Here is a 25,800-nt window from a genome sequence, read left to right as displayed (position 1 = left end):
GCTAGAGCCAGGCCTGTTCCTGGGCCCTAGGGAGCACTTGTAGATAAGTAAACCTCAAGCAATATAAAGGCCACCAGGATAAAGATGCAATAAAGGATCTGGTCCTGTCTGTCTCCAGAAAAGCTTCAAAGCACATCCTTAATTGTGGATCAAAAACATTCCCAATAAATACTGGCTCTCCTGTAAGAGGTGGCAAGCATTTGGTTGAGCGAAATATATCACTAACTAGAATCAAATAAATGGAATAGCCACATCCCAATGTAACCAAAGCCCCAGGTCATGCTATAGGAGTCTGAAGGAATCATTCTGTCCATTAATCTACATAAAAAGGCAGTCATCATCGTGATAAGGACACTAGGAAGGTGGGCAGAGAAAGGGAGAAGAGGTGAATGGTCATTATAACATGATCCTGTGGCAAGCATTCCAAATACACTGCTTCATGAAAACCTATGCCACCCTTTCAACAGAGGAGCAGACGGAACTTATGCTCGGGAGAAATCCTCCCAAGCTCACATTCCTGGCAGAACAACAACGGAGCTCAGTTTCCAAACCGCTGAGAAGAGGCACTGGTGGGGTGTTTCTCTCGGTACTCCACGCGAATTGCCAGAGAAAGACACACTTCACATGCTTGGTTTATTTTTGCTGATGCAAATGTCGGCGACGAGTGTCAGTAGTGCGGGTCTGACTTACTTCAAGGAGGAGTCTCCGACCCCGATGCAGCCGCGCAAGCTGAGCTTCCTCAGGAACCCACCGCATCGCTTTGATATATTTTCCACCACTCGACCCTGGAATCAAAAAAGGTTGGGAGGGAAAAAAAATCTTTTCTCATGCTGCTTATCAAATAATATAAGAAAAATAGACTCAGTTCCAGGAGGCCCAAATTTTAGAACCGCATCTATTTTGCCAGATGTAATAGATATATTCGGGAACATTCCTCCAGCATCCTTCTTCTAGTACATACAAAGACTGCAAGCACTGAAAAGTGTTTCCAATTAGAGCATTAAGCATTCAAAGAAAAATTTCACTGCCTTTTGGGTTTATATCATTTTTGGTTTTTGCTCTGGGCCACACCTTGTGGTGCTCAGGAGTACTCCTAGCCTGGGGATGTCGGGGGGGGGGGGGCACGGTGCCAGGGATGGTCCCAGGCCTTCTGCATGCAAACCAGGCACTCATCCACTGAGCTATCCAGTTCTCCCAGCCTGTGCCCTGCCTTGTGTACACCTTCCTGGAGGCCTGGCGTGAGGCTGCTCTCTCCAGACCCCAGCATCTCCACCAACTAAAGGCCTTTCTGCAGGCAGCCTTGGGAACACTGGCTGTTGAGCAGAACGTAAGACAGTGCTGCTTTGGAACAGAAACTGCGCTTTAGCAAACTACTAGCAGTCTGAAAGTATGAAAATGTGAAGGCTTGCCTTCAACCTCCTCTGCAATCCTCGAAACACATTAACTTTTGTGGGACACAGACACTAGAGGAGGAAAAAAGAAAATGAACATTGATCAAACCCTTTGACACATTCAGTCACAATCTTAACACTTCTTGTACCTTTTGCAGCCTTTGATGTTCATAGCAACCTGGTGAACCATGCTACTCCAGTGGAGGTAAGGAAAGGGGAGCCTGGGAGAGCTACCTTCCCCGCACACAGCAACACACACGTGTGGCAGAGAAGCCAGGCTGTACTGATAACTGCAGGGAGGTCTCGCTAGTTCCCGAGTAAGGATTCTGGCACTGTAGTTGTCACTTCCCACAAGTCAGTCCTGGGAGGCCTTCTAATGGCCCAGGCAACACAGGAATAACAGTTTTGGCCACTCCTCAGGGCAAAGAATCACCACCAGGTCAGTTGCTTAAATGCATAGAAAGTGGCTATAAATACCAACTGTAACCTCAGGACCAGTTATAGAAATAAAAATGAAACTGTCAGGAATACATCCTATTTTTTTTCCTAGCCAAATGATAATTTTTATTGCTTATAGTTACAGTATACCTCAGAATATCATGATATGGTCCATAAGAAACAAAAACAAGAGTGACTTCAAGTTATTTTCATAAATCACCAAGTACCATCCACTAATCTTGTGATTAATATTTCTTTCATTACAAATCCTTTCCAATTCTTTTTGAATGTGTATTCCTTTTCACAAAAGTAGCCTTATTTTAAAAGATTTCAAAAATAGACAATAGAAATTAAATAATTTCTTTTTAATCATAAGTTTGAACCTCAAGAGGAGTTGAGTTTTACCAAGGTTCCAGAATTAAAGCTTGTTGAGTGTTGCAGAGACCATACACTATCTGTCCTCAATATTACAGTAATAATGAAATGTCTGTAGCTTTTTGAATAATTGGGGATTCCTCTCTATAGAAGGAAAACTGAAAACATGTCATCAAACAGAAAATCATAAAACCATAATACCTACATACTTGGAGGACATTTGCATATTTCCTTATTTGAGAAAAAAATCAAACCTCATTTATAGATAGATGTCTGTACAATAAGCTGAGACCATCTAACAGTGGACAGCTGTCTAGGATAGCTGCCTTCAGGGATAGCCCTACAGAACAATGGCAAAGGAGTTTCCTTCCTCTAAACAGCAGTGAGCAATGTACCTGCTTGTTCCTGTTGGGAGTGAAAGATGATCAGAAGTAGGAAACAATATTGCTTCAAGGGTAGTTGCCATTATTGGGCTGAATACATCCTATTTTTTAATATGTTTCTGTGTATATATAAAGCAATTATATTCATTTTTCTTCCTCTCTTGTTCCCTGATTATGTGACAGAAGGTAAGGTGATTACACCTCAGTCTGACCAGTTCATTTCAGCGACATGCATGGAGGATGGGAGTGAGCGTCACCCAAAGCCCTAGCCCCCTCAGAAAGGGGGTGGCATATTTTGGGTTGTATGTGGGAAAATGTTCTCCTATAAGAGGAATTATGACCACATTATCATCTTATCTCAGAGAATCAAATATAGTTTAAGGAGAGAGATGAGTCCAAGTTAATTTGGAACAAGTTTCTGCACTGCTTTAAAGAACTATTTTAGTAGATTCACTGATTTCTTTAGTGTGTGTGATCAAACTCAAAACCTCACATATGTAAAGACAGTGCTGTGTGCTTTCGCATCAAGCTACAGCACTGCCCCATTCAACTCTATTTGTGCTTCAGTTGCTTCAATTTGGTGGGGTTTTTGGGGTTTCTTTCTTTCTTTTTTTCCTTTTTGGGTCACACCCAGCAATACACAGGGGTTACTCCTGGCTCTGCACTCAGAAATTACTCCTGGTGGTGCTCAGGGGACCATATGGGATGCTGGGAATCAAACCCAGGTCAGCCGCGTTCAAGGCAAATGCCCTATCTGCTGTGCTATCTCTCCAGCCCCTTTGGGTTTCTTTTTTTAGTCACTGTCACTATCATCCTATTGCTCATCAATTTGCTCAAGCGAGCACCAGTTACGTCTCCATTGTGAGACTTGTTGTAACTGTTTTTGGCATATTGAATACACCATGGGTAGCTTGCCAGACTCTGCCGTGCAGGGCGGGATACTCTCGGTAGCTTGCCGGGCTCTCTGAGAGGGCCAGAGGAATCAAATCTGGGTTGGCCACATGCAAATGCCCTACCCACTGTGCTATCGCTTGAATTGAGTAAAATGATAAACGTGAAGAAGTTAGACTAGTGCTTAGATGAGTAAATACTGTTAGCATACTAATCCTGATCTTTGGTAACCTCTCAATATATCCATGAATTACTCTCTCCATGGACTGGAGCGATAGCACAGTGGGTAGGGCATTTGCCTTACATGCGGCCCACCCAGGTTCGATTCCTCTGTCCCTCTTGGACAGCCTGGCAAGCTACTGAGAGTATCCCACCCTGCACGGCAGAGCCTGGCAAGCTACCAGTGGCATATTTGATATGCCAAATACAATAACAACAAGTCTCACAATGGAGACGTTACTGGTGCCTGCTCAAGCAAATCGATGAACAACAGGACAACAGTGCTATTCTTCCCATCTAAAGTACATGTCATGGAGACTAGCAATTTATTTTTCTTTTTGGGTCAGACCCAGCAATGCACTGGGGTTACTCCTGGGTCATGCACTTAGGAATTATTCCTGGCAGTACTTGGGGGACCATATGGGATGCTGGAAATCGAACCCGTGTTGGCTGCATGCAAAGCAAATGTCCTACCCACTGTGCTATCACTCCAGCCCCGAGAGACCAGCAATTTTTATGCAAGAAATGTTTCCCAGCCCAGCTACATACAAGGGTGAGCAACCAAGGCGAACCGCACAGCACAGACCCGATGGAAAGTCTGTGCCTCCATAACTCAAGATGGCTTTCTCTTTTAGGGAGTGCTCTTTGCATGTCTGCAGTATGTTTATATGTAGTCAGAAGTTAAGATGTGAAAAAGAAAAAATATACAAGGTAGGTTGTAGGATACCTTAAAGCAATGTCCTTTCTGTATGGACACAGGAAGACAGTTAATATTATGCTTTGTAACTTGGGAGCTGATTGACTCCAATAATATTTACTCCTGGGCATCTGCTTTCTCAACTCAGTTGCCCTTAGTTCCTGTCACTGTATCATTGTCATCCCACTGTTCATTGATTTGTTCCAGCGGGCACCAGTAACGTCTCCATTGTGAGACTTGTTGTTACTGTTTTTGGCATATCAAATACGCCATAGGTAGCTTACCAGGCTACAGGGAAAACTGAGATAATAGTGGAGAGGAGGTGACGGTGGTGCAAGGGGTGTTGGAATATTAAAGTCTGTAACAAATCATCATGAACAACTTTGTGAACCACAGTGCTTAAGTACAGTGGAGGATGGGGAGAGAAGAAAACCTGCAGACCTCATATTAGGTAAGTTGCCTGTCTACTACATGGCAAATCTGTGAAGTTCAAGGCTTCAGGCATAGCATTGGGATGGGGGAAGGAACAAGGAAAGGAGCCCATTATGGCCTTGGATTTTTCACTACATTTCAAAGCATACTTGATAGTGCATTTGTGAACATTTTGGTGGATTCCGGAATCTGAGAAACCATTCCTTTCAAAGATGCAATTAATAAAGTATTATGGGAAAAGTACACGATGACAGTGTCTTTCTTGAATTATGCCAATTTGAATACAATGAATCTAAATTCTAAATTAAGTATCCCTTAGTTCCTAGCACCCCAAAAACAGGGTCCTAACGAGGGACGGAATGAACCGAGGGCAAGCTGTGAGCTACCCTGGCATCGAAATGGGCCAGGCTAAAGCGCCACATGGTTAGTTGTCATGATCCAAAAGTAACGACGAGACTAAGACCCTTCAGGGGTTAGGAAGACTAACCTGACCTGAGGACTATGGTAGAAAATATAGTGAGATGTCCTCAGGAAGAACCAAACTTTAAGTTTGATATATCTCTTACTGTGTTCATACAGAATGGCATTGCTAGAAATATTAGAAGTAATTTACTATACTATTTAAGTGGATTACTAGCTGAGGGAAAAAAAGTGACACACCCTGCATGGGATCCCGCCCTTGAGCAGATCTCCTAGTAATCTGGAGTAATCTCCTTAGATGAGATTTTGTTAATCTCCTGGAGGAGTGGTCTTGCCCCTCATTGTTGATTTGTTAATGTTCAACCCACCTTTGTGTCACCACCCTATGTGATTGCTATATAAACTAAGACTGTAAGAGAAGTAGGGGAGAAGACACAGAAGCAGAACACAAAGCAAAAGAGAATCAGGGAGTCTTCGGAGCCAGAAGCAGAGGAAAGAAAGAGCACAAAGCGAGTCAGAAGTAAGAGTCAGAGTCAAAAGTGAGAGAGGGTCAGAGTCAGAAGTAAGGGTCAGAGTCAGAAGCAAGAGTCAGAGTCAGAAGCGAGAGAGACTGGAAGAGACCAGAGGAGAGATGACAGAGACAGAGAGGGAAGAGACCAGAGGAGAGATGACAGAGACAGAGATAGAGAGACAGACAGAAGAGAGCACAACGGCACACACAGAAGCAGAGCACAAGGAGGAGCCATCCCAATCCGGTCCATACACAGCGGCTCAAGAGCACCAAATGCGAGCAACAAGAGAGAGAGCGCCACCCTGAGAGCCCTCGAACAACACACTCACACACACACATATATCACCCCCTTCCACGCGCATGTGTTTGTATTTTTTACAGTAGGTATTTACCTGATACTGAGAAAACAATCAAACCATAGAAAGGGAAAAAAATATTTTGCAAAAATATTTTCACAATAATGACTTGTCTTTGATCAGTAGAAATTAATACTGATTTCTTTTAAAATTCACCATTCTCCTTAACATCACTAAGCAAACCATGAACTCAGAGCAGGAGACGTCCCCTCCCTCTCAGGGGCGGTGCAGGGCATGCCTGCTGGGTGCCGTTGTAGTCACTGGACCTGACTTGGGACCCACAGTCACAGCTAGAAACCAAGCTTACTTCTTCAGGTTGGGAGTGCAGCCCCGCACCGGCTCTGAGACCACACCGCCACAGCAAGCCACTGTGAGGAGCAGGTGGCAGGGCCCTGCTCCACACCCATCAGCTACAAGTGACCCAGGAAAGGATGAGAGGGACCCCTGCCACTGGCTGCCTTCGCTCCTCTCAGTAGTGGCAGGTTGAATAACTCACAGCAAACTGTATGAGTCTCTCATAGTTGAACACATTTATTCTCTTATCAAAAAAAAAATCCCGACACATAACATATTTTGGTTACAGCTCTTGAGCTTTATGTGAGCAATGAATTAAAATAATTTAATTCTACTATCATCATTAGTTGACCAAACTGAAAATAAGGAAGTTTCACTAACATAAGGGACATTATAAATTTCAGAAAACTTCAGACCTTTAAAGCACTAGACAAGTATGCGGGACAGAGCTTGTTCTTTCTTTATGGTTAGAAATTTGCACCTACTAAAGAGTTGCTTTTATAGAAACTTCTCATTTAATAAAGTTTAACATTTTTAAATTAATATATTTACATATTTCCACACAAATACGCGAGAACCCTGGAATTCTAGAAGGCTTTAGAAATTTTTTCATTTCTTTATTTTCTAGAAGATAAAGATGCACTGAGATCACATGGCTTACGTGCACAGGCTGGAGGCACCCCCTCAGACTCCAGTCTGAAAAGCGAGCACTGGACAGTGAGCAGCTCTCTAAAGTGCTGAAACTCACACTCCAAACAGCAAAGAGGTGGGTGCTGTGCTACTGACACCGAGTGAAAAAGCAAAATACAAGCAGAACTTTGGTCTTGATACCTGAAAAGACCTTTCAGGCATTTCCTTTCAATTCTACCCTGGTATCTTCATAGCAAAATAAGGGTAGCAAAATAATAAGGAAGGAGTGAACAATTTACTTTTTTTTTTTTAGAAATCTCTGCTCTAAAATAAGGTTGACTTACCTCCACATCTGTTTGAAAGTTAAAAAGGTCTATTCTTTGCCAGTTGCTTCCATCCAGAGCTAAGACGTTCCAAGCCTGGAAGGGGGAGGGAAGTGGGGAGTGGCATGAGCGATACACTGAGAATATTCAAGTGGTCTGCAGGGCATCTCTGTACTTCCAGCCTTTAATCCTCATGAATGTAAAGGTAATCAAACTTGAAATTATCTAACACTGCATGATGCTCAATGTAAAATATAATATTTTAATTCTCAATGTAAAATATGACATTTTAATTATTTGAACTGAAACTCATCCTCATTTGACTAACATGATGTTTATTAATTAAAAATCTGGTTAATACACTACCTTGGAAATCTGTGCACATCGGCACAGTGTTACTATATCCAAAAAGGAAAATATTCTAGGAAGAAAGAGAAAAGAACACAAAAATGAGACAGTGTTAACATTTTAGGATATTTGTAACTTGAAAGATAAGATCTAATGTGCCATTCTGGCTATATAATTTTCCCCCAAGATTTCTCAATTCGCAATATTCAGCGTCCTTTAAGTTATGTCACAAATGGAAAGTACTAAAAGCTTGAGCAATCTGAAGTTGTTTCAGACATACACAAATCTCCTTAAAATAGGACTCAATAAACTTTTCCTTATTCTAAGACATGGTCAAGGGACAATGCATCATAACTAGTTTCGTTCAAAACCAAATTTTTATTTTAATCTCCCAAGAAGAGCCAGGCGAGAGTTCAATCCCTTCCAAATCTCAGTGCAAACTTCTTTTGGTGGCACATGCTCCAAACAAGTTCATAAGCCTAGACTTTAAATAGTGCAACCAAGAAAAGTTCCATGACAAAATTCACTTGGTTTTGTTCACAGGGCAGAACACACTGCAGCTTGGTGGCTGGCAAGGTCTGTACGTGATCACTTTGTCTCTGAACAAAAGTCAAGAAGTCAAAGAGGAGAAAGAGGGAAAAAGCAAAGCAGAAAGAAACACTCAAAAACGTAATTGACCTGGGCAGTGCCTGGAGAGGAAGCAGGAGCTGTGGCATGTCTGGGGCCCAGCATCAGGCTGCATCGCCAGGAGCTGCAGCGAGCACCGAGCAAAGAGAAGTGCTGGTGCTGCTCGGTGCTGTGCGTGGATGGTCGTGGAAACAGATGGCAGTGTTTTTGCGAGAAGAGTCGATGGAGTTGAGGGAGAGGGGGTCTCAATTCTCTTAGCCCTGGAAGGCAACTGTGAGAGTCTCTGCCTGGGAGAAGGGGAGAAGGGTAAGATGGCGAACGGCCATCTATAAAGTTGCTCAAGATTCTTCAAGGGGGAACAGTGGGGAGCTGATATCCATGTGCTCAGGGAAGGACAGCAGAGCCAAAAATAAGCCGGTGTCCGCCCTACAACAAGGCACACACAGGCCCGTGACAGCAGAGAGGCCATTCTGCAACAAAGGGCCTGTCATTTTCGAGAGAAAAGCAAAGGATAGAGGCTTGAGGGCTGTGCTGACCTTAAAAACATTTTTGGGGGGCACACCTGCTAGTGCTCAGAGGCTACTCTTGGTTCAGTGCTCAAGGGATCATGTGCATGCCATGGATCGAACACAGAGTCCCTGCATATGAAGCCTGCACTCAGAGTGCTGAATGCTCTCTCCAGCCTGACCTTAAACATCTCAATGCATTTATAGTTAGAAAAATGCTGGTGGCTAACATATACATTAAAGAATCTTAAAAATATTCCAGTGTCAAATTGTCTGCCATGGAGGCAGGGGGAGAACTGGAAAGTGGGGGGGGGGTATAGTGGGGACATTGGTGGTGGAGAATGTGCACTAGTGGAAGGATGGGTGTTTGATCATTGTATGACTAAAACTCAAACATGAAAGCTTTGTAACTGTATCTCATGATGATTCAATAAAAAAAGGAAAAAAAAAGGAAAAAAGTATTCCAGTGAATTCACAGTTCTACTGCTTCTATAAACATATATTTTGGCACAAGTCTTCCTGCCTCCAGTGGCAATGTTCTGTACTATATGATCATTACACTAGTGAGCTGAGGGTGGACCTCAGCTCCATCCAAAAAATACACCAAGACCGAGGACTGGGCAGTGTCAACTGAGTTACATGTCCTCTAGAGACTGGGGCCCAAAGTGTAAGTTGGAGGTGAAAACAGAGTTAGCTAAGTTTTTCTGGTAGCTTTATTTTTTTAAAGAATGAACCTCTTTTGGAGAACCATCTGCTCTATCACCTCTCCAGTGATAACAATACTGATGACAAATAGTTACCACTGATTATTTACTATATTCTAGCCAAGTCTGTGCTAGTCATTTAATGATCTGAACAGCAATGCAATCAGTTTTGTGACATGAGTATTTTCTCTATAGATACAGATATTAGGCATAAAAAGTTAAATAACCTGTTCAAGTCATTTACTTATATGTATATGTGTGTGTGTATATATATAAATATATATATATATTGAGGCCACACCCAGGAGTGCTCAAGACTTAATCCTGGCTCTGTGCTCAGGGATCACTCCTGGCAGGGCTCAGGGAGGACTATACTGGGTGTCAGTGATCAAACCCAGGCCAGCCGTGTGCAAGGCCAGTGTCCTACCCACTGTACTATGGCTCTGACCATCATACAGACATTAAGAGCAGGGTTAGGATTTGAATCCAGCAGTCTTGCTTGGGAGACCGAATCCATGCGCCCACTACCCACACTACACTGCCTTGAAAGTCCAGGAAGTTGTTTCCCCTTGGTATGGAACTGGATGCTACTATTCAACTGATGGAGCTGGCCGTGTTTACCAGCAAATTGTATGAAAACACAGTGTTTTCAAAATACATCTTTAAATACTAGATTCACAAACTGAAACAATAAGCTCATGCCTTCAGACACATGAGAACAGGCAAAAAGAAACTCCTGTTTCTCATCTCCTGCTTACTACCCAACTTATGGTTATGGAATGCAAAATATCACCTTTCATATGTCACCATTTTCCTTTCCCAGACTGAATACGTGAAATTGAATTTGCACAAATTAAGGAGGCATAATACTATCTCAGACTACAGCTCAGCCAAAGTCCTGAATCATGACGCACTGAATAGACTCCATATCCTGAATAACAGAGCTTCAAACACTGGCAATAGAAATACACAGATGAGTTAAGAATAGTGAGAAATTTGAATTCTGGCTCTTCCAGAAGTTTTCTTTTCTTTTCTTTTTTTCTCCAGAAACTACTTCCTATCTCAAATGTGCTAACTTTACCTTCGTTAGGAAAGCACTGAATGTGACTTCTTTGAAGTGAGCATACACAGAGAGCTGTGTTATGATAGCTAACATATGATACATTATCTATGGAAACAAAATTCTGTGTGACTGAATCATGAACTTTTTAAAGTAATGATGTGTGGTTTTGTCAGTCCTTCAATTTTTTTTTAATCTATGACCATGGTTTTTTAGCTATTCTTGGTTTGTAATCTCCACTTAATGATTTTAGAATAAGCATGGTAATTTCCATTAATAAACTTTCTAAAATTTTTAATGAGGATTGCATTGCTTTATAGAAATGCTGGGGTAGAGATGTTTACAGTATTAGCCTTCCAGTTCACAGACACGGAAGCTGCTCCCTGTGTGGCTTGGTCATGTAACACAGGCCTAATGGTTCAGTGCGCAGGGTCAACGGAGCCACAGTTGGTGATGCTCAGTAACGCTCAGGGGGCCTTGGGCACACTGCCATCATGCTCATGGCTGCAAGTTTGCTAGGCACTTTCTCTATCGCTTGATAGAGAAATGCAGGGAGGAAACGGTGGCTTTGGGGAAGGGCTGAGGAAGTACACCTGGCAATGCTAAAGGAATACTCCTGGCTCTGTACTCAGGAATCACTCCTGGCTGTGCTCGGGGAACCATAGGAAATACCAGGGGTTGAACCCGAGTTGGCTGCATTCAAGGCCGCATTTATAGCCTTACCTGCTATACCATTGCTTCGGCCCCAGCCACTCAGAAATTTTCATAATTTTCCAAACTCTTTAGATTTTGGAAACCTCAAATCTCAACTTTCAAATGTAAAATATAAAAGTCTCATGCTAAGAGTTTATTCTTTTTTTTGAGGGAGTGGGAGCAGGGTGTTTGAACCATACTCCGCAGTTCTCAGGGCTTACTCTTGGCTCTGCACTCAGGAACCACTCCTAGAAGCTTGAGGGGCCATATGGAATGCCAGAGATTGAACCCAGGCCAGTCGTGTGCAAGGTAAATGCTCTACCCAATGACCTATTGCTCTGACCCTCATCTTTAGATTTTTTTCTTGCTCTGACCCTCATCTTTAGATTTTTTTCTTGGCTATTTGGTGTTACAACTGAAAAACTGCTATATAGTTGTGTATAACAAATTAATTGTATACAGTTACTTTGTATCAATCAATATTTCCATATAAAAATCAATTTGTCAATAAATACGATCTTCTTTCTTTCCAACAGTTATTTTTTTGCCTTACTGAAATGATTCTGATACTCAAGAGTACAACTGAACTGTTCATTTTATTTGTTTATGCCTTTCCCAAGATGTCACATATACTGGAAGTATACACTATGGCTAATAGCTCTTAACATACTTTATTTAACTTAGCAATATCATAAAAGTTTACTCAAAGTCTTTTTCAGTGACCTGATAGCCTACTAACTTTTTACTGATGAATAATGCATTGTACCCACATACCTCATCCACTCATGCATTCATAATCATCTTGAATACATCCAGTTTGGGGTAAACACAAATAATTCTACTACAAGTAATTGTATGCAAGTTTTTAGGTGGATATTTATTTTCTACTCGGTTAGAGAAATTCTTAGGAGTATGTCTTTTTGTCATATTGTGGTTGTATGAGTTTATATTTGACTTTGTAAAGAAACTGCCAAACTTTCCAATGTGGTTGTGCCATTTTGACTCCCCATTAGCAACATATAGGAGTTCCTGTTGATCTTGATCTTCCTAATATTTAGTATTCTTGGATATTTTTTTAAATGTAGTCATTTTAGTAGGCATCCAATGGCAACTTATGTTTCATCTTTCAATTCTGATGACATGAAATCCAGCATCTTTTCATAAGGAGCTCATTTGCTCATATATATATTTTTTCTTTAGATAGATGTCCTGATATTTTTCTCATTTTTAAACTAGTATTTATAGTTTTTAGAATTCTGGATTACAGATATTCCTCTTATTCTGCCACCCATACAAATGTTGCGTATTTTAGACATTTGTCTTTTATCATGTCTTTAGCCAACATTTCCCCCAGTTTGTAAAATGCCTTTTTATTTTTTCTCTCTTTTTTCCCACAACAATTGAGGGAGCCATAGTCACTGTCTTTTTTTTTTAAACTTTATTTAAACACTGAAGTTTGCGAAGTTGATCCCTAGCAGTAGTCAAAGGACCATATGCAGTGCTGGGGATCAAACCAAGGTTGCTCACATGAAAGAGAAACATCTCACATCTTGTACTCTCTCTCTCATAAAACTAGGTTTTTCATTTTAATGAAGTCCGGATGATCAGTTTTGTCCTTTCATGGATCATGATTTTTGTGTGATCTGAAAACTCATGTCAAATCCAAAGTCACCTACAGTCTCTCCTATGATTTCTTCTCTAAGATTTTTGTTTTTCACTATGGGGAGATTCGGGGCCATACCTGGTTGTATGTGGGGGTTGCTCTCAGTGGTGCTCTGAAGACCTTGTGCTGCTGGAGACTGACCAGGAGCCCCTCCCAGTGATTCATGGTCTGGTAGTTCAATTACCTGGAACACCCTAATTGTGCTCAGAGACCTGGCTGCACCCACCTGACAACGCTTAGAGAACCATGTGCTAAGAATGGGCAACATGCAAAGCACACATTTTAACCCCTGTACTATTTCTCCAGTTCCTTGAGAGGATTTTTCCCTCCATTTTTTGTCTTTGTTGTTGCAATGTCCGATGAGCTCATACTTGGTTGCAGTTGTCAACATACTTGGCTGTGGTGTTTGCTAGGGTAACACTCTTGGATTATAGTGCTTGCACACTGTTGGCACTGGGAATCACATGCATGATGTAGGGAGTGGGTGGTTCCAGTGGTGGAGCCTGTGGTCTTGAATATACGGCATATGTTTAACTACTGAGCTACCTCCTGGACCCCTGAGTAGGTTTTATGAAAAGATCTTTGGATATCTGTTTCACATGCAGATGTTCAACTTTCCATCATCATACGTTGAAAAAGAAAAACGTTTCCCCACTGCCTTTGCTTCTGTGCAAAGATGGGTTGACTTTATTTGTGTGGTTTTTCTGGACTATTACCAGAGGCTGTCTGATCAATCCAAGCAGCTGAATGCACTTTATTTGAAAGGGGTGACCTGAAGTCGGTGGTGTTAGAGACTAGGAATAGGGTCAGATTTGCAGACAGACCAAGCTGAAGGAGAGACAAGACTCTTGGTTGAGTCTCCAGATATGCAAATTCACTAAACTGAAGAAGACACACATGTAGTTATGAATCTGGGTCCTGTGACTCAGCCATTTTAGCAGCCAAACCTCTGCATGCTGGATCTCTTCTCCCTGCCTTCCCTCAAGTCTGCCTTCAGCAATACGCCTGAATACGCTACAGAAAGCTGCCCTACCACTCAGGCCCAGCAGAGTGTGCCATAGATGTGTGCTTTGCAGATCAAGTAGGCAAAGAATGGTCTGGAGAGAAAATCCAGGGTTAAGGACCTTGCCTTGTACCCTTGTCTTGTATGCAGCGGTCTAGGTTCGGTCCCTGACACCAAGTATGCTGCCTCATGTACTACCACAGTGATCTGTGAGAACTAAGCTGGGGTAAGCCCTGAGCACTGCTGAAGAGGAGGAAGAGGTGAAGGAAGAGGAGAAACTGAAGGAGGAAGGAGGGAGAAGAGGAAAAAGATAAAAAGGAGACAAAAGAGAAAGAAAAGGAGGAAGATGAAGAAGAGGAAGAAGAAAAGCAGAAAGAGGAGAAAGAGAAGGAAGAGAAGGAGGAAGAAGTGTTGAAGAGATAGTACAACGGGTACAGCATTTGCTTTGCACGTACCCAAACACAAGTTCAATCCCTGACAGTGCTCATAGTCCCCCGAGTCCGACCAGGTGTGATCCCTGAGTACAGACTCAGAAGAAAGCTTTGCAACACCAGATGTGCACACATAACCCAAAAAAGAGGAAGAAGTAGAAAAGGAGAAGCGTCAGGGAGAAGGAAGGAGAAAGAAGAGAAAGAGAAGGGAGAAGGTAAGAGGAGGAAAAGAAAAGAGCCAGAACACTTCGGACATGCAAGTCTCCAGGACACCAGAGAACTCTTCAAAGACGAAGAAGGATTCATGTGGTTACCCACTGCAACCAGATATTAAGTCCCAACAAGACATTAAGCTCCAACATTTTTATTTTTAATTTAACTTTATGGGGGGGTATAGGTAGGGTATAGTTGGTGGTGCTCAGAGCTTACTCCAGGCTTTGTGCTCAGGGACCATTCCTAGTGGTGCTTGGGGGAACACTGGGGTGCCAGGGACTGAATCCAGATCAGTCGCATGAGAGGTGAACATCCTGCCCATTGTACCATCTCTCCAGCTCCAAGCTCCAGCATTTTTAACAAACAGTGTGTCAGGCAGAGCCCACCTCCCTGACAATTTCAGATCTGAGCCACTGCAAGACTCTTGAGACACACTGATCTTCATGACTCTAGGGAACTTCTCCACAAAGGGACAGCTTGGCACAGCAGCCTGTTACTGGGTATAGAAACCAGGAACTAAAACCCAGCCATGGGGCAGGAATAGCAGGCACAGGTGGCTGAGGCCCCTGGTTCCCCGCTTGGAAATCCAAGGAGATGTCTCCTGAGTGAGCCAACAGCACAGATACACGTGGGTGGGCATTCGAGAAGAAATCTGTTTAGACCAAGAATGGATCCAATCCCAAGAGAAGAGGGGACAAAGGGGGACTTTATACCCAGGATGGCGCTCTGCACCCAGAGCAGTGACGGGAATTAAATCAGGTAACAGCTTGACCCCTTGTCCCACCCCACTCCTAAAGATCAGAAACACAAAACAGATCACCAGAGCTGAATCACCTCCTACTGAGAAAACATAAGCAAATGCAAGAGAAAATCTCAATCTTGTGACACAAGGACAGAAAGGAAATGCTATCACAGCAGTGACACTGAGTTGGACACGATCCTTGCCATCTTCATTGCCATGCTCTCAGTGGTAAAAAGTAAAACAAAACTTCACTTAAGAATGAACTTAATAAGCTGGGAAGAACTTCTAAGATTTCTAGACTCAGTGAAAACTATGGTGGTTACCAGATGGAAAGGTTGAATAGGAGGAATATCTAGAGGGGTCATTTTAGTGGTGGGATGACACTGGAATTTTGGTGGGTAGGCAAGTCTTACACATACAGAGGTGCTATATCCCTGAACTACTGTAATATTGCAAACAACGAAAAATCAACAAAAAGAAAAAACATAAACCAAAATTTTGTGACCTAGTTACTGTCGTGTGACTCATACAAGAAAAAAGAAATAGAACGTACTTGATAATGCAGAAGCAAAATATTAATTTTATTGAATCTAAACCTTTGCACAGTCACCTTTGTAATTTCTGGATGAATGGAAAGTGCACAAAGAACTTCAAATGGTTTTCTTGGGTAAAAGCATTTATTTGAACTGCAGCTAAACTAAGTTACTTTTTTCAGGAAGCATATTTTCAGTTGAAAGACCAACTGACATAAATTATGGTAATTTAGACAAGGGTACTTGGCAGACAGTTTCTAAAAAACGGATGGAGTGAGTTTTCTGCTAGCAGAAAAAGTATGCCAATGATAAACTCAAAGACTTGAGTTAAAATTTAAAATTCGGAAGACTTGTATAAGCTACTGTAAGTCATCAGTGTTTCAAAATTTGGGTTGAGCCCAGAGGGGCGGAGGTTAGGAAAAGGTGGACCACACCCAGCAGTATTCCAGGCTACTCCTAGCTCTGTGCTCAGAAGGCACTCCTGATGATGCTCAGAATGTCCTATGTAGTACTAGGAATCAAACTAGGGTTGGCCACAAGCAAGGGAAGCCCACTATAATATCTCTCCAGTTCAGTGTTCCTAATCTTAAAGACTTTTCAAATAGGATTAATGGTAATACTGATGAATGCAATACCTCAACACTATTCAGTGGAATGTAGGAACAAAACAATAGGATGATTTGCATAACTTAGTGAACACATATTTTCCAAATTATCAATTCATGATAGTCATTATCAACTGTGAAAAACAAATGTAGGCAAAACACAAAGGCAAAGAGAGTTTAATGAAATATAGTATAAAAAATTCATTACTAAGGTTTTAAATTCTAAATTACAACTTATTTATTTTCATTAAAAATTTTTTTTATTGAATCACCGTGAGATACAAAGTTTTCGCGATCAGATGTTAGTTATACAATGTTCCAACACCCATCCTTACATCAGTGTACATTTCCCACCACCAATATACCTCGTATACCTCCTGCCACCCGCTCCCCAAGCCACCCCAACCCCCGCCAGTCTGCCTCTATGGCGCTCTCTCTCTCTCCCTCCTCTCTCTCCTCTCTCTCTCTCTCCTCTCTCCTCTCTCTCCCTCTCCCTCCTCCCCCTTCTTCCCCCCTCCTTTTGGGCATTACAGTTTGTAATACAGATACTTCGAGGCCCTCATGTTTGGTCCATTACCCACTTTTAGCACACGTCTCCCATCCAGAGCGATCTCTTCCAACCATCTTTGTCATAATGGTCCCTTCTCTATCCCAATGGCCTTCTCCCCCAGCCAATTACAACTTATTCATAAGAAACTGCCACCTGAGCACGTCTTGCATGCATAAAACCTGGTTTAATCCCTGCCCCCCCCACAAAAGAAACTGTCAGTTTTTCTGAGAAAGATTTGAGAGAATACAACAAGTAAAATATCCACAATCACTTGAATATACTATTAAAATACTCCTACATCTTCAAGATGCAGAGTTTCATAATAGAATATGAACAACATATTTCATATTATCAGAAAAAGAAATTGTGAACCAAGAAAGCTATATCCAACAAAAGTAACAATCAAGTATAACAGATTAAAAACTCCATCGATATAGATTGATAATAATAATTAATATGTAATAGTCATTGATATCTCTAGCAAGCACAATGAAACATTGAAATACTCTTTTCTGTAAAAAGACACTAATACTTCTTGAGAAAACAGCTGACTAAAGATTTGAGGCAGGGGAAACAGAAGGTATTAAAACTACTAGCATAAACTACTAGACCAAACATAAGAACATCTGAACTTCAATACAGGCAGTAATTGCAATGAAGTGAAATTATCAAATATGTTTAAAATAATAAACTTATAACATTCAAAAAATCTAAATCACCTTTAGAAAAAAACATCTAATTTCCATTTTTAAATAATTTTGGACTTACAGAAAAGGCACACTACTAGGACAAAAAATTTTAATTTTTATTTAAAATCGAATTTTAATTTTTTATAAATTAAATTTTAATTTTGGGCCACACTGAACAGTGCTCAAGGCTTACACCTGGCTCTGTGCTTAGGGATCACTCCAGATGGGTTCAGGGAACCATATGGGGTGCTGGGGATCGACCTGGGTTGGACAAGGCAACCTGCAATGGACAAGCAAATGCCATACCCATATATTATTACTCCAGCCCAGACAAAGAATTCCTGTAAGCTTTCCACTCTCACCCCGGCTTCCCAAATGCTAACATTATACTTAATACATTATCATTTGGCTCTATGTGTATACACACACACACACACACACACACACACACACACCATATGTAACGAGCACAGTGGTTTTCAGCTGTTGTCCCCCATAGACCAGTGGAAAGAGGAAAACTATGGCTGGCAATGTAACTCAAGTGGTAGGGCATGTGTGAGGCCTTAGATTCAATCTCTGGTGTCACATGGTGTCTCAGTACCACCAGAAGTGATCCCCACAAATAACAAAACTTTAAATAATTTTATAAAGAAAGAAAATTGGAGAAATATTTCATGGAACATTAAGGAAGAAACAAAATTCATTATGTATAGTATTTAATGTATCAGTTTTTAAATATAAGATTATAAAATAAGAATTTTAACCAGGTGTTAGGTGACAATAATGTTTTTGTGGTCTGGTAGAAAAACTCTTGAGGGCCAGCAGTTAACAATAACTGCAGTAACACACACACACACACACACACACACACACACACACACAAACATGAAATTCCTCTTAAATGTTTGAGGAAAGACATGACACTTAATTACCCCTAAATACTCAAATATTTTTTTCTTCATTTTTTTAACTCAAGTATTTCTTAAAAACAAGGACTCTTTCTAAAACAGTGTAATTTTAAAAACAAGTAAGTTAGCAGTGATATAATTTGGTTAGTAATCCATAGATCATATTAAAAATCTGCCAATAGTCCAAAATTTGCTAATAACCCTTAAAACAAAAAAAATTTTTTTTCAAGTTCAGATTCAATTCTAGGACCACATATTGCATCTGTTATCTCTGTGAGTCTCCTTTTATCTGTAATTAACCTTTATCTTTCATAGCTTCAACATTTTTTAAAAATTACCTGTTCCCTTTATTTGTTGATGCTGAGTACATTTAAGGTGGATTCTTTGCAAATTTCATGTATACAATATAGTCACTGTGCCATACTTTTTCATTAGAAAATGAAAGACTTTACTCTTGGACTAGCAGCTTCCCACTTCCCTCAAACAAAGCAATAACCAATTTACTCAAATTCTCTGATTTCTAAATCTTTATTTTTTAATTCCATTTCATTTTCTTTTTTGGGTCACACCTGGCGATGCTCAGGGGATATTCCTGGCTTTGCGCTCAGAAATAATTCCTGGCGGTGCTCAGGGGACCATATGGGATGCTGGGAATCAAACCCAGGTCAGCCGTGTGCCAGGCAAATGCCCTACCCACGGTGCTATTACTCCAGTCACTAAAATTCCATTTTGAAGTAAAATCATATAATTATATATTTGTCAAGCACCAACAGTTTTAAACATTTAGGATAGTAACTTTGTGTGATGTCTCTCTTTTGTGTGGTTCCTTATGATTACTGTCAGATCTTTTTTTTAGGAGTATCATAGAAGTTAGACCATGCTCATTTTGTACATCACACCTCAGAAGGCATTTTGTGTTGATTTGTCCTATTATTGATGTTAATTTTTGTAGGATATCATTGGTTTGTCCTTTCTCCCTTGCCACAGAGTTTGGGCTTATCTGATAATAATCTCTAAACTATTCTAGACTACATTGGTATGTCCTGCTCCCCTTGCCACTAGGAGCTTAGGTATATCAGTCACACCCATCAAAGTGCTCCCGAGTTACTTCCATTCCTTTGTTTGTCTGTAACCACTTCTACCAGTTTACCAGCTTTTTCCCTAATCAGACTGTTAATTTGTAAGGTCAGACCTTGCTAGGACAGTGAACTTGTATTGTAAGTTAATATTGTCTTTCTCCTCTCTTATGTCTTTTGAATAGCTTACTTTATTTTTTTTTTAACTTTTTTTTTTTATAGTTTATTTTTAATTAGTGAGTCAACGTGAGGGTACAGTTACAGATTTATACATTTTTGTGCTCATGTTTCTCCCTTACAGAGTTTGATAACCCATCCCTTCACCAGTGCCCATTCTCCACCACCAGTAAACCCAACATCCCACCCCCCCTTCCCAGTCCCGTCTCCCCCCACCCCACCCTGCCACTATGGCAGGGAATTCCCTTTTGTTCTCTCTCTCTGGTTAGGTGTTGTGGTTTGCAATAAAGGTGTTGAGTGGCCATTGCGTTCAGTCTCTAGTCTATATTTGGCCCGCATCATTTTTCCCCCACATGACCAACAACCACATTTTACTTGCTGTTCCCTTCTCTGAGTTGCCCAGAATGAGAGAACAGCCTCCAAGCCATGGTGACAACCTCCTGGTACTTATTTCTACTATTCTTGGGTGTTCGTCTTATAGTCTATTATTCTATATTCCACAGATGAGTGCAATCTTTCTATGTCTGTCTCTCTCTTTCTGACTCATTTCACTTAGCATGATACTTTCCATGTAGATCCACTTATATGCAAACGTCATGACCTCATTTTTTCTAACAAGAATAGCTTACTTTAAAACAATATCCTTTTTGTATGGACAAAGAAAGACAATTGTTAATATACTTTGGTAACATGGGACTTAATTGGCTTCAAATATTATTCACTCCTCGGCATCTGCTTTCTTGACTTAAACCTCAGCTACCCTTACTTCCTAGCACCCCCAAAATCAGGGTCCTGACTAGGGACGGGATGGACCCAGGGCAAGCGGTGAGTTATGTGCTACCCTGGCATCGAGATGGGCCTGGCCAAAGCGCCTAATACTTAACTATATGTTAAGAGCTTGGTCATGGGCATGTCATGTCATGATCCAAAAGCAACGACGAGACTAGCACCCTGCTAGGGATAGGAAAGACTAATCTGGCCTGAGCACTGTAGTCTGAGATCGAGATGACCCCAGGAGAGCAATTCTATAAGCTTAATGCATCTCTTGGTATGTCCATACAAAATTATTAATAATATGAATACTTATATGTTAACTGGACAAGGGGAGGAGAAACACACCCATGGTATTCTGCTCTTGGGTGGTGTCCTGCTGAAAGAGTATCTGTCCTAAAAGAAGCATCCCCTAAGGGATAGAACTTTACCCCCTACTGATTGTGACCACACTTATGTGTTAGCCCCAACCGCTCATTCTTAGGGATTTAACTAGGCTGTGTGAGTGGGCTAGGGGCCAGTCCCAGGGTCAGCCCCAGCCAGTTCCAGTGCCAGATCTGGAGAAGCTAGATCAAAATCGAGATCCAGAGGAGAAGGAGAATGAAGTAGGATGGGGGAGGAAGAAGCAGGAGGAGAATCAGAGGAGAATGGAGATGGGAATGGAATAAACTGCAATTGAAACCAACCAGCCTGGCTCCATTCCTTCCTTCGCCTGCCTCATCGTCGCCATCAATCTCCCCGGGGTAGGGGAAGCGGCTGGAGACTACTGAACGCAGGCGGCGGGAGAGACAGAGCACCTGTGCACAGCGCCCTGTGCCGGGTGCGGTGAAGTACTCCCCTCCCTCGCCCCTTTCTTTTTCTTTTTTGTGTTTTTACACAAATTTTGATCATTTAGTCAAAATAATGTCTACTAGTTAGCCCCATTATAACATTACTATTTTTCCCTTTATAATTAGCACATATATTTCAGGAGATTATTTGAAACTTTGTAAATAGTATGTTCCACAAATCCCATACCTTCACATCTCATTATTTTAAAAACTGATAACTAAAGAGAAAGAATCAAGCATTTATCTCATCTTCCATATATAAACCATAACATTATGTTACCAAGTAGAAGAGGAATAACGCCATAAAATAATTCCAATTAATGTGGAGGTGGGGGGAAAGAATCAGGGTATCACTTTGCTCCTTCAGTAAATGAATATCAAGGAACAAACGCTAAAAATGCTAGCAAACTCACATTAGAAAACACCCTGATAAAATAACATACTACCACAACCTTATCAAATGAATAGAACTGAGTCTGATCAAGCGTCTGGATCCACTGGCCAATTTCCAAGAAATACAAACGACATGGGAAACATGTTGAAATTGTACCATGAAAATGCAAGTAGCAAAACTCAGATTGTGGGAAGAGATCATGAGTCTAAATAACTCAAGTTCTTCAACAATGTATAGAATTGTAGACTAGAAAAAGATGGACAGAAGACTTATTGAATATCAGAAATGGAAAAGATTTATTTTAAAAACATAGTGGACAAGACAAAATTTGACATCTAGGGATGCAAGAACAGGCGATATATCTGTAGAGAAATTAGACAAGTGATAGCTATAAAGGTCAAGACAGCATCTACTTCTGGAGAGAAGAAAAGCAGCAATGATTTGGGTGGCACATGGAGGTGCTTCCTTGGTGACTGGCAAAGTTTTATGTATTGGCCATGGTGGTACTACAAGGGGATTGGTTCAATATGATTGTTTTGTATGGGTCTCTGACTTTATACTTCATATGAATTACTTTAAAAAAGAAAAAAATACATGAATTTTTAAAAGCAGTGATGGAAATTAAGTACTCAACCGAATGTGAAAAAACCCACCAAATCTTAAAATTGTGAAATTCTATAAAGGAGAGTTTTTAGTTTATTTCTTAAAAAAACTTACAGGAGACTGAAAAATAAGGTAACTATCCAATTTATAAAGGAGCTTTAAAAAGAACCCAACAATGAATTCAAAGAAGATCGGTAGCATTTGAAAGTTTTAAGAAACTGCTAAAATTATAAAAAAAAAAAAGAAAAAGAAATTCAAAACACTGATCCTCTGAAATAACCAAAATAGGCATATATTGAATTAATTTTCTTTTTTTTCTTTTTGGGTCACACCCAGCAATGCTCAGGGGTCATTCCTGGCTCTGTACTCAGGAATTACCCCTGGCGGTGCTCAGGGGGCCATATGGGATGCTGGGAATCGAACCCGGGTCGGCCGTGTGCAAGGCAAACGCCCTACCCACTGTGCTATCGCTCCAGCCCCCATATATTGAATTAATACTGATCAAATAAGGAATAACCATCCAGTAAAATTAATGATAATGTAAATAGAGAATGAGTTCATTACAAAAGATACTGCAGTTAATAAAAAAAAACTATCAGGACAAATTTTAAAACTCAGATGAAATGCATGAATTCCTAGAAAAATAAAGTTTACTAAAGTGACTCAAGAAGCAGCTGGGAAAAAAATTATATCAAGATAATATAGTTAAAATTTTTTCAATGAAGAAAATTCGAGATTCAATTTTTAAGTTTTATCAAACTTTTCGAAGGAAAGACTCTTAAAGATATCAGAAGAAGACAATATTCTGGGGCTGGAGTGATAGCACAGTGGGTAGGATGTTTGCCTTGCACGCGGCCGACCAGGGTTCAAATCCCAGCATCCCATATGGTCCCCTGAGCACCGCCAGGGGTGATTCCGGAGTGCATGAGCCAGGAGTGACCCCTGTGTATTGCTGGGTGTGACCCAAAAAGCAACAACAACAAAAAAGACAATATTCTACAACTCAGTTTTATTAGGCTTGTATGAATTTCAAAATCAGATAGAGATGGTATAAGAAAAAAATGCACAGACCTACCCGTCCCAATGTTTTCCCTGAGTGACAACCTCTTCCACCCCAACCCTGCCAGATAAAGAAAAGTACAGGCCTATCTCTAATCTGTCTCTTAGATACCTTGTGTCACATTGGCACACAGAAAATTAACTCACGGAAGAGAATAAACACTCCAGAGATACATCTATTTCTAGATAGAATGTTAGAGAAACAATATGGTATTTCTTTGGAGGAAAGGATTACTCAACAAAAATAGATTCCTAACTCATATTATATATGACAATCTATACCAGAGTGGTTAGAAACTGAAATATCAAAACAAAACTGTTAAATTTGCAAGAAAAAATATGTGCATATCTCTGTCCTCAGGGTAAAGAATATGTTCCTTAATAAAATACACAAAAATAACCATTTTAAAAAAATCAAAAATGCTAAATTTGATTTTGTGAAAGGTGTCTGTGCACCAATATGTCGTAAAGAATATAAAAATTGCTTGCTGGTGAAAAAATGTTGTCAGATAAACATTAATCTTAGTACAAAAACTGTACTGAGAATATAAAATACTCTTACAAATCAATTTTTATTTTATTTTTATTTTTATTTATTTATTTATTTTTTGCTTTTTGAGTCACACCTGGCGATGCACAGGGGTTACTCCTGGCTCAAATCAATTTTTAAAAAACCAACAGGATGAACAAACACACTTCACAGAAGGGAAATATATGGTTGATGAACATATAATTTCAACACTACTAGAATTTAGATAAATCTAATCACAAGCACAACAGACACTGTTTATTTACCCTGACAAAAGAACAAACTTCCACAACATTAAATGTTGGAATGGTATCACTCAACTCAAAAGCTCCTCTGCTGGCTGTGAACTGATAAGACAATTTTGGAAAAACAATTTAATGTCCCACATAGGGTCAAAGTTTTGTATATCTGATGAACCCCAATTCCACTGCCAGGGACAGTTACAAGGATGTTCACAGAAGCAGTACCACTTTATTAACAAAACACTGAAAAAACAAGTATTCATGAAAAATTTTATAATTCAGAAATTCTTCTATATTCACACAACAGAAGATTATATAGCAATAAAGAGTATAAATGTGAAACAGCAACATCATTTTAAGTAAAAAATATGCCTCAGAATGTCCCACATGTTTTTAAAAGTTATTAGTGAAAGCGAACATATTGATTTGTTCGAATATTTCATTTGGAATTATTAATATTAATTTTTATTAACATTTCACATAACACTATTAAATAAAACTAAACTAATATTTAGTGATAATCAGATTAAAATTTGTAGGGAACATAAATACAAAGTTTATCATAATATTGTAATGCTAAGTAAGAGAAAAGGACAAAAATTAATCAGTGAGGAAGGGAATCATTAACCAAAAATAATTAGTCCAGTTTTATATTCCAATATCATTTAAAAAAAGAACTGCAGCAAACACCCTGTATACAAATCATAGTATAATGTATATACACATATATACATGTGCTTACATGTAAACATATTTTTCAAATATAATTATCAGTAAATTTGTATATATGGAATTTCCAAAAGTATATTGGAGTTTTGAAAATAATTTTCTGGAAATTTTTCTGGTTAAAAATCTGAAACCACAGACTAATTTTAACAGTTTATATTTCCATTGCTACTATATTTGAGCATCTTATGTCTTAGCTCCTTTCCAAAATCTAATATTCTTAAATTAATTTTTATAGTTTGATATATAGTAACTCATTATTTGGCCTTAGCTTAAAGGTAGGCCAGACTGAGCAACTTTTAAATAAATTTACTGAATATTTGTATTTATTCCTTTGTTCATACTTTCTTCACACTGTTTTTCTAATATATTTAAGGCTAATATATTTAATTTTAAGTTGTTTTCTTTGCATATTGGATAAAGTTCTTATTTTTAGGCTTTCTAGTTCCCCCACCATTGTCATCTTTTTTTATATATTTTACTCTTCGTAAAGTAAAATTTATCAATCTTTTCTGCTGGAACTATTGAATTAACTGTGTTTTAATCACTAGGTCTTTGATGAAACTTTCCAGAGACAAAGCTCCAACCTAGCCTTCTTAACTGTGGAGCTGTACTGATGCTTCATTCCACCTCTTGATATAGAGTTTCAACATATAAGCAGAACATCAATCTGCTTAGGAAAACTTATTTCTGCCATGATTTTGGCTTGTATGCCAACCCTAAGATAGCAATATGAAGGCATACAGAGATAATGAGAA

At 40.0% G+C, this 25,800-nt stretch overlaps 1 protein-coding gene across 4 annotated transcripts in view; it reads right to left on the bottom strand.

Annotated features, from left to right (window-relative positions):
• Window positions 1-25,800, bottom strand: part of FBXL2 (F-box and leucine rich repeat protein 2) — a 67,806-nt gene that overhangs the window by 24,478 nt on the left and 17,528 nt on the right. For 2 of the 4 annotated variants that reach the window (XM_055134100.1, XM_055134101.1), the window contains 3 exons: window positions 7,727-7,781; window positions 7,382-7,456; window positions 691-785 (listed from right to left, as the gene is read on the bottom strand). In XM_055134100.1, the coding sequence (XP_054990075.1) occupies window positions 691-785; window positions 7,382-7,456; window positions 7,727-7,781 (225 nt within the window). Of the gene's footprint in view, window positions 1-690; window positions 786-7,381; window positions 7,457-7,726; window positions 7,782-25,800 lie in introns of those variants that run through there. The other 2 variants (XM_055134104.1, XM_055134103.1) reach the window with 2 other exon arrangements.

This window comes from Sorex araneus, chromosome 4 (genome assembly GCF_027595985.1).
Source record: "Sorex araneus isolate mSorAra2 chromosome 4, mSorAra2.pri, whole genome shotgun sequence".
NCBI classification, from domain to species: Eukaryota; Metazoa; Chordata; class Mammalia; order Eulipotyphla; family Soricidae; genus Sorex; species Sorex araneus.
This window is presented reverse-complemented; position numbering and strand designations above follow the sequence as displayed.